Source organism: Phyllostomus hastatus, unplaced genomic scaffold (genome assembly GCF_019186645.2).
Source record: "Phyllostomus hastatus isolate PE091 unplaced genomic scaffold, TTU_PhHast_1.1 phas_contig_37, whole genome shotgun sequence".
Lineage (NCBI taxonomy): Eukaryota > Metazoa > Chordata > Mammalia > Chiroptera > Phyllostomidae > Phyllostomus > Phyllostomus hastatus.
In genome coordinates this window covers 6,458,215-6,472,068 of record NW_025333867.1, presented here as the reverse complement: position 1 = coordinate 6,472,068, position 13,854 = coordinate 6,458,215, and the positions used below count along the sequence as shown (strand labels likewise).

Genomic DNA, 13,854 nt, shown 5'->3' with positions numbered 1-13,854 from the left:
CCATTGCATTAAAAGAGGAAACGTTTTCATTACATCAGCTGTTCATCTACTTAAATGATGTTTATTCCTTAGATTCCCCTAACAGTTTGTAAGATTGAAGGGGTGCAGTAGAAATTCAAGTGGCAGCAAGTCTTAATAAATATTTGATCTTTTGGTAATTTCTGAAACAAGCCATATTTTAATTGTTGTGAGATCAGTAGCTAATACAGTGAGTCCTATATTTTATAGGGTTGAACTTCAAAAGGTACTCACTTCCCAATTTTAATCAAATGTAGCATCTGTAACATATTTATCCAGTTCCCAGAGAATCTGACAAAATGTTTAAGGCAAACATCAAATCATGTTGTAGTTCCAAAGGGAAACCTCTTCATTATACTCCATTGTTAATTTCTCTTTCTTTTATCTCCCTTCCTGTCATAACTACTGCAGAGCTCCAAGTCAACTATTAACTGCAGACAGAAGTGTTTGTCAAGAAGACAGCACAGCCAAGCTTGGTGCTGTCACAGAAAAAACTCATGAATCAAAGGGAGCAGCAGGACCTTGCTGGCAGGTGGGACTCTTGTGCATTTTTCTGTGATGTAAAATGTTAAATGATGAGGTCAATTGTATTGACTCATTTTCCTGTTGTGCTTTTCTCCCTGTAGGGCCTTTTAGAGAAACAGAATTTTAGCAGGTTTTAAGTATTTTTGAGGAGAATACTATGCTCAAGTGGAACGGCTAAAACTCTCAATTGCAAAGCCATTGGAATTTCTAAAAGCTGCTCATTGTGCCAGGCTGGGTTCTCACTAGACAATTGGCCTGTCTGCCACCATGCAAATGAGACAAGGCTTGAGATTTGATGAATCTTCTATCTCCTTTTCCTACTTGTCTGACACTCGCTTTGAGGAAGGTTGTAAATGCAAGAAAGATTGTAGTATAATTCCTCAGACTGGCATTTGTGCCCCCTAGTCACTATTCGATTATCTTCCAAATTGCTGTGTTTCAGAGAGATAAAGATTTTTTATGGCTTGCTGACTTGAAACAACCACAAGAGCCAGCAAAGAGATGGCTAAGCGGCCATGCATAATAATTCCATTGGTAAATGACAAAATCTTTGTTTGTGTGACATTTCTAAAATTACTACAGAAGATGAATCTAAAATACGAAATGTCACATTTGGCATGCAAAACTATCACAATATATTTCAGTATAAAATTCATAGAGGCGTTTAATTTAAAATGTGTTTAATAACTCAGTCTGCCTGCATCAGTAATCCTGCCTTGAGGTTTAAAGAGATTGTCTTATTTATTCACATGGTGTTAACTTTAAAAATATTTTTGGAAACGAAAATATTAAGGTTAAGTCTTTATTCTTAATTAAGATTTTCTAATTAAGCCAACAATAATTGTTATTCTGATTAGTTTTTAAGTATGACGTACTAAAAACAAAGGAAGTTTAGCAACTTTCACTGTTTATTTAATTGTGATTTGATTTCAGAAATGTACTGCCTATATGCAAATGTATATTATCTTTCATGAAATAAAGTCTAGGCAGGATTAAAAAGTGCTTACTGTTGGCTGTGGATTAATGAGTAGTGATGTAACTTGGGTAGCCAAGAGAGTAACCTGCCTCCAAAAATGACATTATTTTTGCTTAAAGCACAATGTAATAGAGAATTCTTCAAAGTCAAATTGTTCTAAAGACTATTAGGGACTTATGAGTATAGAAAACATGACTTAATGACATTTGAGTTATTAATAATCCCAGTTTAATTTTTGTTTAATCTGAAACAATAGTCCATTAAAAATCTTATCAATTTGTATAAACTTTTTAACACATATTAAAAATGAAAATGGCCTATTTCTCTGACTGAAAGTAAGCAATGAAATTCAAATGTCCTGTAAAATATTCTTGAGTCCTGTTCTCCAGGTATATGTAATTTAGACAGTGTTTTAGGTTAAAGGACATACCAATGCTCTGCACCCCACTTTATTTTGTCGACTCTCTTTCAAAGCTATGGGGCAAGTTGACCTCATGTTTAAATGAAATCAAAATATTGTATCCTGTGAAGTGTTAGTCTGACCTGTTTTGTGCTATACTCACCAACGTGGCATTTGGTCTGTGATTAGTATTAAAGGCTAGGGCTGTCCCCTTTCAAACTCAGAATTTGAAGCTTACTGCTCATGTTTACCCATCCCAGATATCTTAGGCATGCTGTGTGGTTTTCAGAAGTGTTGGTTTCCTGTTAATTCTTTCTTATTATAAAAGATGAATGGTTTCTGATGTCACAGATCATTAACATACCATGCTTAAAAATTGGCTAAACTTTCCCTCACATAATTGGCAGGCTTGCCTTTTGACCCTCTAATTATATATCATGGGTCCTCCTCTGTTATCATTGCTAATACCTTACAATTACAGGTTGAATAAAAATAATTGTCTACTTTTTCCCTCTGAGAAGAGCATTGTGGCTAATTGTGTGGTTTTACCCAGTTCCTGTGTAATTCAAGAACCCCATCTTTTCTTTAGGTTGAACAGTCTCAGTCTCCTCAGCCTCTTCAAATACAGATGAAATGTGTAAGAGGCTTGAAGAACAAGGCTCCCCAAGGCTCTTACCTCATCAAAGTGTCCCTGCTTAGTCAACCAGGTGGCTGTGTCTTGCAGTGGTGGCAAACGGCGCAACTGAAGATTACAACCTGCCCAGTGAGGCATGATGGAAACTTTTACGATGTGGGGCTGTATTTCCACGAAAACCTTTATGTGGTAAGCTGGTCTTTTGGGCATATATCACTTTTTATTTAGTTTTCCTGCTCTCTCGATCTCTATCCATGTACCTCCAGGTATTCAACTTTGCATAAGTACACATCATTTCCTTCCTTCCTTTCCTTCAGCAAATGCCCAATAACCACCCCTATGTGCCAAGTTTTGTGTTGTGGTTCTTACATAGACACCCCAAGTCCTCTGTAAAACAGAAATGCCATCCTTATATATAAAAAAACATATATTATGGATTCTTGGTTTTTCACTTTTTCAGGATTTGTATGCTAAGAGGTCATTAATATATGTATCTTGTATGTAACATATATTTTGACTTGTATATTTTTGTGTGTATTTTACCTGTGTGTAGGCAGTTAGGGACATTGATGTTAGGTGTCAGGAACACCAAGCTTTAGGTAAGAGTAGATGTTTGAGGGATCATTCAGAAAATATCTTATGAATATAGGGGAGCGTGCTTACCATGCAAAGGAATTGGAGAAGACACCGTACTGGGGGAGAGAGGAAGCAGTAAATAAGATTAGAGAGTTGTCATGGATGCAGAGGTAAGAAGTAGAGGTAGAAGATCACCAAGTAACCTGTAGAAGCAGAGAGGGAGAACTCCAGCCCAGGGAAAATAAAGAAAGGGGTGTGGTTAGTCCCAGAACCTATTGAATGCTGGTTCATTGGGTGCTGGGCATAAGCACAGACTGCTCACAAATATAGAATTGCCTTTCACACTATTAATTTGAATGAATAAAACAAACATTATAAGAGTCAATATAGGTATCACAAAGTCACTTTTTAAGAAGAAAATAATTTCTCTCTCCAATAGGTAGTAGTGTGCTTTCTTTCCCCATTTTCCTTAGGTTTGTGTTAAAAGGTACCTTTTTAATTAATTTTAGTATGTGGTGTTTCATTAAAGGTGGGGATATACTATTCACATGAATGTATTCCTCAGATAATGTGTTACATTTATTCTGGTCACTGAGTGACCAATTGAAATTAAAATGGAAAGTGCAGCTGTAAAAGTAAGCAACTTTGTAACATAGACTTAAAAATTACAAACTTAGGATCTTATTATTTACTTCCAATATTTGAGAAGAAAACAGATTTTTAATCTCTATTTATTGCCAAGTTTATTTTTAGATATCCAACACCTTTTGAGGAAAGTGACAGTTTTTTTTTCCCCAACTCCAAGTTGTTTGGAAGTTGATAGGAGTTAAAAACAAAAGCAGCCTATTGTTGGAAACCATATACTAAACAGACATTTAGGGAAGATTGCGGCTTAACCCTAAGTAACCCTGCACTATACCCACTGCTAGCATTAGACATAGTTGGTCAAATTGGTAGTGATGGTAGTATGGGTGACACCAGAAACAGAGACTTGAACTATGCCTATGAGAAAAAAAACTCCCTAAATCTATGCCTATGGAAAAAAATCTTCCTAAAGGAAAATGTATCCTGAGCTGAAAAGAATTGTTGAGGAATGAAGCCTCAGTTGGCTCATCTGTGAAATGGGAATAACAATACCTGCCCACTGGTGACGTTGTAAGGAATGACTGAGACAGTGTTTGCAGAAATGCATAGTACCAATACGTAGTAAGAATTCAGAAGCTTCTTTTATTAGTACTGTTATAATTATTCTGTCTCTTTGCTAGTGAAGCCCATAAATTCTTACTCAGTGGACTTTCATTTTAATATATATGAAAAATGCTCATATTTCAGGTAACTTTTGAATTAACCTTGCTTGATAACAATGTAGGTTAACAATTTTTTTCTCTAATGAGTCATCTCAAAGGTCTTGTTAAGAAGTGTGAGATACATGTGAGAGGTGTTAGTTAGGGGTGGGGATGGAGAGGACTTTTCCCCTGGGGATCCCATTGCCTCTACAAAGCCAGACTTTGAGGACAGGTACCAAGGGGGCAAGAGGCATAGTTTGCACCTGAGCTGAGTTCTTTGTTCTCACCATTTACCTCAGAGAAATTTCAGGAATTTGGTGCTAGCTAAGATTTTAGTTAATAATTTTAAAAAGTGCCCAACCAGTACTGAATAGGCAATACACTTTTTGGTGCATTTTAATTAAATACTGTACTAAAATTTAAAGTATGAGAACTAGGCTACACAAATATTATTCAAAGAGCTTGCTTTCTAAAACCATCTGCATAAACAACTATTTTACATGGAAGATAAGTATTTTTACTACTGTTATCATTGGTTTAGTTGTGCATCCCTGTCTCCCCCCATCAGTGTGAAGTCCGAGTGCAGAAGCCACATCTATGGCTGTGTTTGCTTTGAGGATATTCCATGCATGTTATTGAATATTCCTAACAGAATGTGCTACTGATCAATGCCAGGAAGACGAAAAGTTCCATTCAGGAAGAAGGGAAAAATCATTAAGAGACTCTGGTTGCAAAACTGTTCACAGTGTTAAAAAGTGCATCAGGTCTGTGAGGGAGAGCAGAGGCTGGTTATTCCTCCAAGAGCAAAATGCTTTTTTCCCTTTCCTGCCAAACAGAATGAAAAGTATCTTGGAATAGTTGAAATAACAACCCCAAATTTTCTTCCCCTGTGTCAGAAGTAAACAAACAAAAATAATTACCTCCTGCCACAGTCAAGGAAAATTTACTCTTTAACAGCCTGACAAAATGTCGCTGAATTACATCCATCCCTGGGTATCTCCTAGCAAAATCCTGAGTCTCCAAAGAAACACACTAGGCTATTTCACATTCAGTGTATATAGTAAAAGAACAAAATTCAGGCTAAAAACAAAAACAAGAAAAGCACCCAATTCTCCAGAACTTGACAGGAAAGAGAAGTCATCAGAGGCTGTTTGATTTCAGAATAAAAATGCTGTTGCTCAAAGTCTTGTTCATTCCATTGGGCTCTACCCAATAACAGCAAGTTTTTTCACTAACCACACAATTCTACCTGCCAGTCACTTTGCTGTTTGTAGGAGACTGACAGTTAAAACAGTGAGTTTTCAAGTAATGCAAATTTTTAATAATAGGAATAGACACACAAAACCCACATATATGCATATTGTATATATAATTGATACAGTTTTAAAATATATATGCCATTACTTTATTCATTTAATTAATATTTGTTATATACATTTTATTTATTTTTAATTGAATTTATTGAGTAGCATTGGTTAAGAAAATTATATTGGTTTCAGGTATACAATTCTATAGTAATTCATCTCTATAGTGTATTGTGTGTTCACCACCCCAAGTCAAATCTCCTTTTATCATTTATTTTATCATTTCTCATTTATTCTCCCTTTACCCTTTTCTATCTCTCCCACCCCTTTTCCCCATTGTAATCACCATACCATTTTCTGTGTGTGTATTTTTTTCTTTGCTTAATCCATTCACCATTTTAACCCAGCTCCTAACTCACTTCCCCTCAGACAGCTGTCAGTCTGTTCTCTATGTCCATAACTCTGTTTTTATTTTGTTTGTTAATTTATTTTTTCATTAGATTCCACATATGAGTGAAATCATATAATACTTGTCTTTCACCAACTTATTTCACTTAGGATAATACTTAGCATAATGTTCAATTTTGAACAGCAAAGGAAGCCATCAAAAAATGAAAAGACAACCCACTGTATGGGAGGATATATTTGCTAATACATCTGATAAGAACTTAATATCTAAAATTTATAAGGAACTTATAAAACTCAACACCAAAGAAAATAGACAATCTAGTCAAGAAATGGGCAGAGGACCTGAATAAATACTTCTCCAAAGAGTACATACAGATTGCCAATATACATGTAAAGATGCTCAATATCACTAATTATCAGAGAAATGCAAATTGAAACCACAATGAGATACCATCTCACACCTGTCAGAATGGCTATCATCAATAAATCAACAAACAACAAGTAATAGGAAGAATGTGAGAAAAGGAACCCTCTTGCACTGTTGGTAGGAATGCAGATTGGTACGACCACCATGAAAAAGAGTATGGAGTTTCCTAAAAAATTAGAAGTGGAACTGCCTTACAACCCAGCAATTCCTCTTTTGTGAATGTATCCAAAGAAAACTGAAACACTAATTTGGAAGAATATATGCACCCCTATGTGTATTGCAGCATTCTTTATAATTGCCAAGATTTGGAGGCAGCCAAGTGCCCATTAGTAGATGAATAGATAAAAAAGCTGGGGTACATTTACACAATGGAATACAACTCAACTGTAAAGAAGAAGGCAATATGCATCATTATTTTTAAAATACAAGTTGAAGACAGGGTCATCTGTTTTCTTATCCCATGAGTAGGAAAAATAGGCTTCATAGAGTTGTTTGAGAGTGCAGGGCATCTTCAAAGTGCTACGGGTGAGAAATGGTGTCTACTCCTATGCAGAAAGGAGGAACTGAAAAGGCACTGCCCAGGTGAAATGGGCAATCATAATTACAGGGGAAACACTGAGTCTGCTGAGGAAATATTTGAATTATATACCTGTAAAGTTAAATTACTAATGGATTTTGGAATAAGGGTCAAAGGTGGCTTCTTTTTGGTGTTGGGCTGAGCCAGGAGTCAAACAGTCAAAGGCTAAGGTTAAAATGTTGCTTATAGGGTTTGAGAAGGTTCCCCGTGGGAAGCAACAAATATATGAGTGAGCCCAAAGATTTATCACTCTGGACATGCATAATTCCACATTTGGATACTATTTCTTAGATTTTCTTTCAAATAGTACCATACCCTAACACTGGTTTTTCTGTATTGTATGGTGGGCAGATATGATGACTTAACAGACAAGTCTGAGCTTCAGTCCCCTCATTTAAAATGAGGTAACATCAACTCCCTATTTGAGTTAGTGTAAGAATTATATTAAATTAAATTATAGATTCTAAATTTAAGCTCATTAATTTTGAGTATCTTGCTTGAAGATTTTTAATAATTCCTTGGCAGAGACATTTGGAACCTACTTAGTCTTTTGACATTTATCCTGGAGACTTTTAAATAGAAAGTATTGCTTTCATTGTAGATCATATTCATTGACAGTAAATAGGCTGGGACTTTAGGGGAAGAAATATTTGGAAAAATATGCCTTCGACTTCCAGTTCTGGCAGGATAATGAACTAAGTTAAATGTTCAGATTATCTTAGTTTACCATATAGCCAAAATTAGAGGTTAAAAGCATATTTTGTTTTTAGATTATTTTCTATAGACACCTGGAAATTCTAGATGAGATATAAGCAAAAGGCTTTTGTTTTCATGTTTCATTTGATAAATTTGTTTACTATTTATTTTTAAACCCAATTAAATTTATTGAGTTGACATTGGTTAATAAGATTATATACATTTCAAGTGTACATTTCTATGATACATCATCTGTATATGACATTGTGTGCCCACCACCCAAAGTCACATCTTCTGTTACCATATATTTGACCTCATTTACCCTTTACTAGCTCCCCTTCCCTGCCATAACCACCATACTGTTTTCTATGGTGTGAGTTTTTGTTTTTGTCATTTGTTCACTTGTTGCTTTCAGTTTCATATCCCACATATAGTTCCCTTGAAATGATATGATTCTTACCTTTTTCTGTCTTATTTTGCATAGCATGATATTCTCAAGATCCATTCATGTTATTAGCAATGACAGTATTTCATCTTCAGCATGGTTGAGTTGCATTCCCTTGTACACATGTACCACAGACACACAGAATAATGAAACAGAATTGAGAGCCCAGATAAACACACATATATATGGGCAAATAATTTTAACAAGAGAGCCAAAAACATACAATGCAGGGAAAAAACCCTCTTCAATAAATAGTGCTAAGAAAATTGGAAAGTCACATATAAAGAATGGAACCAGATCACTGTTTGTCACCATGTACAAAAATTAACTCAAAATAGAGTAAAGACCTCAATATAAGACCTGAAACAATAAATTACACAGGAGAAAACATATGTACTACACTAATGGAACTTGGTCTTAGAGAGGATTTTATAAATTTGACCTTAAAGACAAGGGAAGTAAAGGCAAAAAATAAATTAATGAAACTATATCAAACTAAAAAGCTTCTCCACAGCAAAAGAAACTGCCAACAAAACAAATGGGCAACAAAGCAAATGGGGAAAGACATTTGCAAACAACATCTCCAACAAAGGGTTAATATCCAAAATACAGGGTGGCACATAAGTTTACATTTGTTAATATGGAAAACAATACATTAATTAATAAGTAGCAATACAAGCTACTTATTAGATGAAAGATGAAAGATGAAAAAAGTGAAGTGATTTGAAAAGACACAGAAAATTAAGTCTAACATGCATCTCATAACTTTCCAGAAGCAGCGAATATGGAGAATAAGAGAATAAATATTACACAAAGAAATAACAGCAATTAATTTCCCAAGCTCACCAGAAAACAAATTCTGATTTTAGGAGCAGAAATTCTGCGTAGGACAAAGTAAAATCAATCCACATCTGGATACATTATAGTGAAACTGCAGATACCAACTAAAGACAATCAAAAATATATTAAAAAATCAGCCCTGGCTGGCATAGCTCAGTGGATTGAGCACGGGCTACACACCAGGCATCGCAGGTTCGATTCCCAGTCAGGGCACATGCCTAGGTTGCAGGCCACGGCCCCCAGCAACCGCACATTGATGTTTCTCTCTCTTTCTCTCTCCCTTCCCTCTCTAAAAATAAATAAATAAGATCTTTAAAAATATATAAAAATATATTAAAAAATCAAAGAAAATTAATTTAAAAAATCTATAACCCATCATTCAAATGTAAGAGTAAGGATGTTCCAAATGGATAGAAATATTTTTTTAAATCCTCACTTGAGGATGAGGATGTTTTTATTGTTTTTAGAAAGAGAAGGTGGAGAGAGAGAGAGAGAGAGAGAGACATTGATAGATCACCTCCTGTATGTGCCCCAACTGGGACTGGACCTGCAACCTAGTTATGTTCCCTGACCAGGAATTGAACCTGCAACCCTTTGGTGTCTGGGACAATGCTGCAATGAACTGAACCACTGGACCAGGGCTGTATAGAAATTTTTTTACTAAGAATATTGTAGTAGTTTTCTAAAGCTGTCATAACAAGGTACCATAAGCTTAGTGGCTTAAACTGAAGAAATTTATTGTTTACAAGTTCTAGGGGCAAGAATTCTGAAATTATGGTTTTAGCAGGGCCATATTCTGAAAAAACTAAGAAGCATCTGTGCTTCTCTCTGAGCTTCTGGTAGCCACAAGTGTTCTTTGGCTTGTAAGTACATCACTCCAATTCTTTACCTTCTATGGCATTTTCCCTATGTGTCTTTGTGTCATCTTTCCTGTGGATGTGTTTGCATCTGGATCCAAATTTTTCCTTTTAGAATGACACCAGTCATTTGGATTTAAGGTCCCTCCTAGTAGCCTCATTTTAACTTGATTAAATCTGCAGAGATTCTATTTTCAAGTCAGGTCATATTCTCATGTATTGGGGATTAGGATTTTAATATATCTTCTTTTAGGGGACACAATCAACCCATAACAAATAAACCTTTTACAGAAACTTGCTAAAAGTACTAACAAAGGATATCTTTCAAGAACAGGGAAGAACAGAAGAACTAAGGAAATATTCTTTTGAAATTTCTATGTTTGAAATGTTTTATAATTTTAAAAAGGAATATTGAATAGAAGTATGTTTTTTCTATTCAATTCTATTTGTTTTATTATATTATATTTTGTTTTACTTTATTTCACTTTATTTTATATTTATTGTACTTTTTTTCCCATTACCATTTAGTATCCTTATACTCCCCTTCTGCCAGCAATCACCACTGTTATCTATATCTATGACTAAAATATTAGACAATTAATAGCATTAGAACAGCAAAAGACAGAATGATCATATAATTTGCATAATTAAATTATTGTTCTCCAATTAATTAATTCAATAAAAACTCAAAGTGAAATCATGTAGAGGCTAAAGCCTTTACACTTTTACAGGATATGTACACCACAGTTTGGAAATCACTAATTTCAACCATTTATATATGTGTGGGAATCCATCTTGTTTACAATTGGAAAGATATAAAGTGATAGCTTTATATATAACATTACTGTACAAAAGCATTAAACTAGGAAAATATTATTCTAAGTAAACCACACCTCCTTTGAAAGGTTGTAAAAGATTTTACCCCTTCTTCAGCTGTACTTGGTTTCTAATACATTAATATTAACAACTAAAGATGGAATGTTTAGAGCTTATAGAAGACTAGAAGCAAAATATTTACTTTTAAAAATATATAAAATCATAAATTAAGAATTATAATGATCATTGTCTTATAACTGTCTTGCATCACCATTATTTTTGGGTGACATTTTAAAAAACATCATTATTGAACTTTGGCAATGATATTTGAGCTACAGAAAGTCCTGTTAATTATTGGATAGAACCACTATGTCTATAAATCTCATTTTCTTTTTTAAGTATATTTTATTGATTATGCTATTACCATTGTCCAAATTTTTTTCTCCCCTTTATCTCTCTCCTTCCTACACCACCTTCCTCACCAGCTAGCATTCCCCCACCAACAGTTCATGTCCATGGATTATTCATCTAAGTTCTTTGGCTTTTCCATTTCCTATACTACTCTTGATCTTCCCTTGTCTATTTTGTGCCTACCTATTATGTTTCTTATTCCCTGTACCTTTTCCCCTGATTCTCCCTCTCCCCTCCCCACTGATAACCTTCCATGTGATCTCTATTTCTATTATTCTGTTCCTGTTCTAGTTGTTTGCTTAGATTTGTTTTTGTTTTTTAGGTTCAGTTATTGATAGTTGTGAATTTGTTGTCATTTTACTGTTCATAGTTTTTGATCTTCTATTTCTTAGATAATACCTTTTAACATTTCATATAATAAGGACTTGGTGATGATGAACTTCTTGAACTTGATCTTATCCGGGAAGCACTTTATCTGCCCTTTCATTCTAAATGATAGCTTCACTGAATACAGTAATCTTGGATGCAAATCCTTGCCTTTTATGACTTGGAATGTTTCTTTCCAGTCCCTTCTTGCCTGTAGGGTTTCTTTTAAGGAATCAGTTGATAGCCTTATGAAAACTACTTTGTAGGTAACTGTCTTCTTTCCTCTTGCTGCTTTTAAGATTCTCTCCTTATCTTTAATTTTGGGTAACTTAATTATGATGTATCTTGGTGTTTTCCTCCTAGGGTCCAATTTCTTTGGGACTCCCTGGGCTTCCTGGACTACCTGGAAGTCTATTTCCTTTGCCAGATTGGGGATGTTTTCCTTCATTATTTGTGCAAATAAGTTTTCAATATCTTGCTGTTCCTCTTCTCCTTTCAGCATTCCTATGATTTGGATGTTGGAATGTCAAAAGTTGTCCCAGAGGTTCATAAGCCTCTCTTCATTTGGTTTTTATTTTTTTTTGCATTCTTTCATTTTTAAACTTTTATTTATTTATTTTTAGAGAGGGAAGGGAGGGAGAAAGAGAAAGAGAGAGAAACATCAATGTGCGGTTGCTGGGGACCATGGCCTGCAACCCAGGCATGTGCCCTGACTGGGAATTGAAGCTACAATGCTTTGGTTCACAGCCCGCACTCAATCCACTGAGCTATGCCAGCCAGGGCTTTTTTTTTTTTTTTTGCATTCTTGTTTATTTATTCTGTTCTGGTTGGATGCTTATTTCTTCCCTTTGTTTCAAATCATTGATTTGAGTCCTGTTTTCCTTCCCTTGACTATTGGTTCCCTATATATTTTGCTTTATTTCACTTTGTGTAGCCTTCATTTCTTCCTTTTGTGACTGAGCTCAACAATTCTGTGAGCATCTTGGTTACCAGTGTTTTGAACTCTGCATCAGACATGTTGTCTATCTCCTTCTCACTTTGTTCTTTTTCTGGGGCTTTAATCTGTTTTTTCATTTGGGTTGTATTTCTTTGTCTTGGTGCACCTGTTATGTGGTAAGGGGCAGAATCTTAGGTATTTGCCAGGGCAGGGAAACCCATGATTCTGCCTTTGAGGGAGGGGTCAAAGAGGGAACAATGCTGCTTGCTCTGCTTTTGCCCCATTTTCCATCACTTCTTTCACTTCCCACAAGCAGATTGTACCCTTTCAGGTGCCTCTTCTAAGGTGGGTGGGTTTATGTACATTTTAGGACCCTGTGTGTCTCTATAACAAACTCTCCTGTGAGGCTGGAGGTTTCTCTTGCCATCACAACTCCCACAGATTTTTTTACAGCCTGGGGTTTAGACTCTTTAGTTTCTTCATGCTGATACCCTGGGTTTCGTGGTCTGTCTCTTCACCCCATTGTTCTCCCAGGCTTGTGTACACACAAATGTGGGATTGCCCGTAGGGACTGTTAGCTGCTGCCTTGCCTGCACTGGTCCTCCAGCCACAGTCTTGCTGCGTATCCTCTCTGCCTGGCTGCCTGTCTCTACTGCTCTTACCATTTGGGTGAATGTTTCTTTCACTCCTTGGTTGTTGGACTTTGTGCAAATGTTTTTCTGGCTGTTCTGATCATTCTTTGTTTTTAATTGTTTTTTATCCTTTTTTTATTGGTTGTGCAAGGAAGTGAAGTGTTTCTGTCTGTGCCTTTACCTTGGCCAGATCATAATTCTCATTTTCATTGGGTATAGGAATCAGCCAACTTATAAACAAGACAAAATAATAGATTAAAAAAGCAAAACCAGCAAAATTCAAGCAAAGAATATTGATTAATGAATTTTAAAAAAATTCTGAAAGGCCATGTGCTCAAGTTGGGCCCAGCCTCAGGCAGATCTAATAAACATGGCCAGGCCCCTCGGTATGAAGCAGGTAACCCATGCTGACTCAAATTTGCTGACATTACAGGGCTAGTGTTTCTGAAAGGATGTAGCATTCTGGAACAATTTCTCTAGTGATTTCACTAAGACCATGGTCTCCTTCAATTTAGGCTTACATATCTCACTTTTACATTCCCTATGCAACAAAGAACATAAAACCATGTTTTGGGTTGAGTGGCACTAAAAAAAATCACTTTATTTTGATGGTACTTAACCCCATTTTATTAGATAAGTACTTCAGGTTTTTGGGGTCACATATCAGTGTGTGAATGAAAAACATTTATGAAGATTAGTTTGACAGCAAAAAGTAATTTGCCT

General features: G+C 35.5%; 1 protein-coding gene across 1 annotated transcript in view; it reads left to right on the top strand.

The window, feature by feature from the left end:
* Positions 1-13,854, top strand: part of LOC123820735 — a 203,964-nt gene that overhangs the window by 93,309 nt on the left and 96,801 nt on the right. Inside the window, exon 7 of the mRNA XM_045841664.1 lies at positions 2,509-2,742. Within this exon, the coding sequence (XP_045697620.1) occupies positions 2,509-2,742 (234 nt within the window). The remainder of the gene's footprint in view (positions 1-2,508; positions 2,743-13,854) is intronic.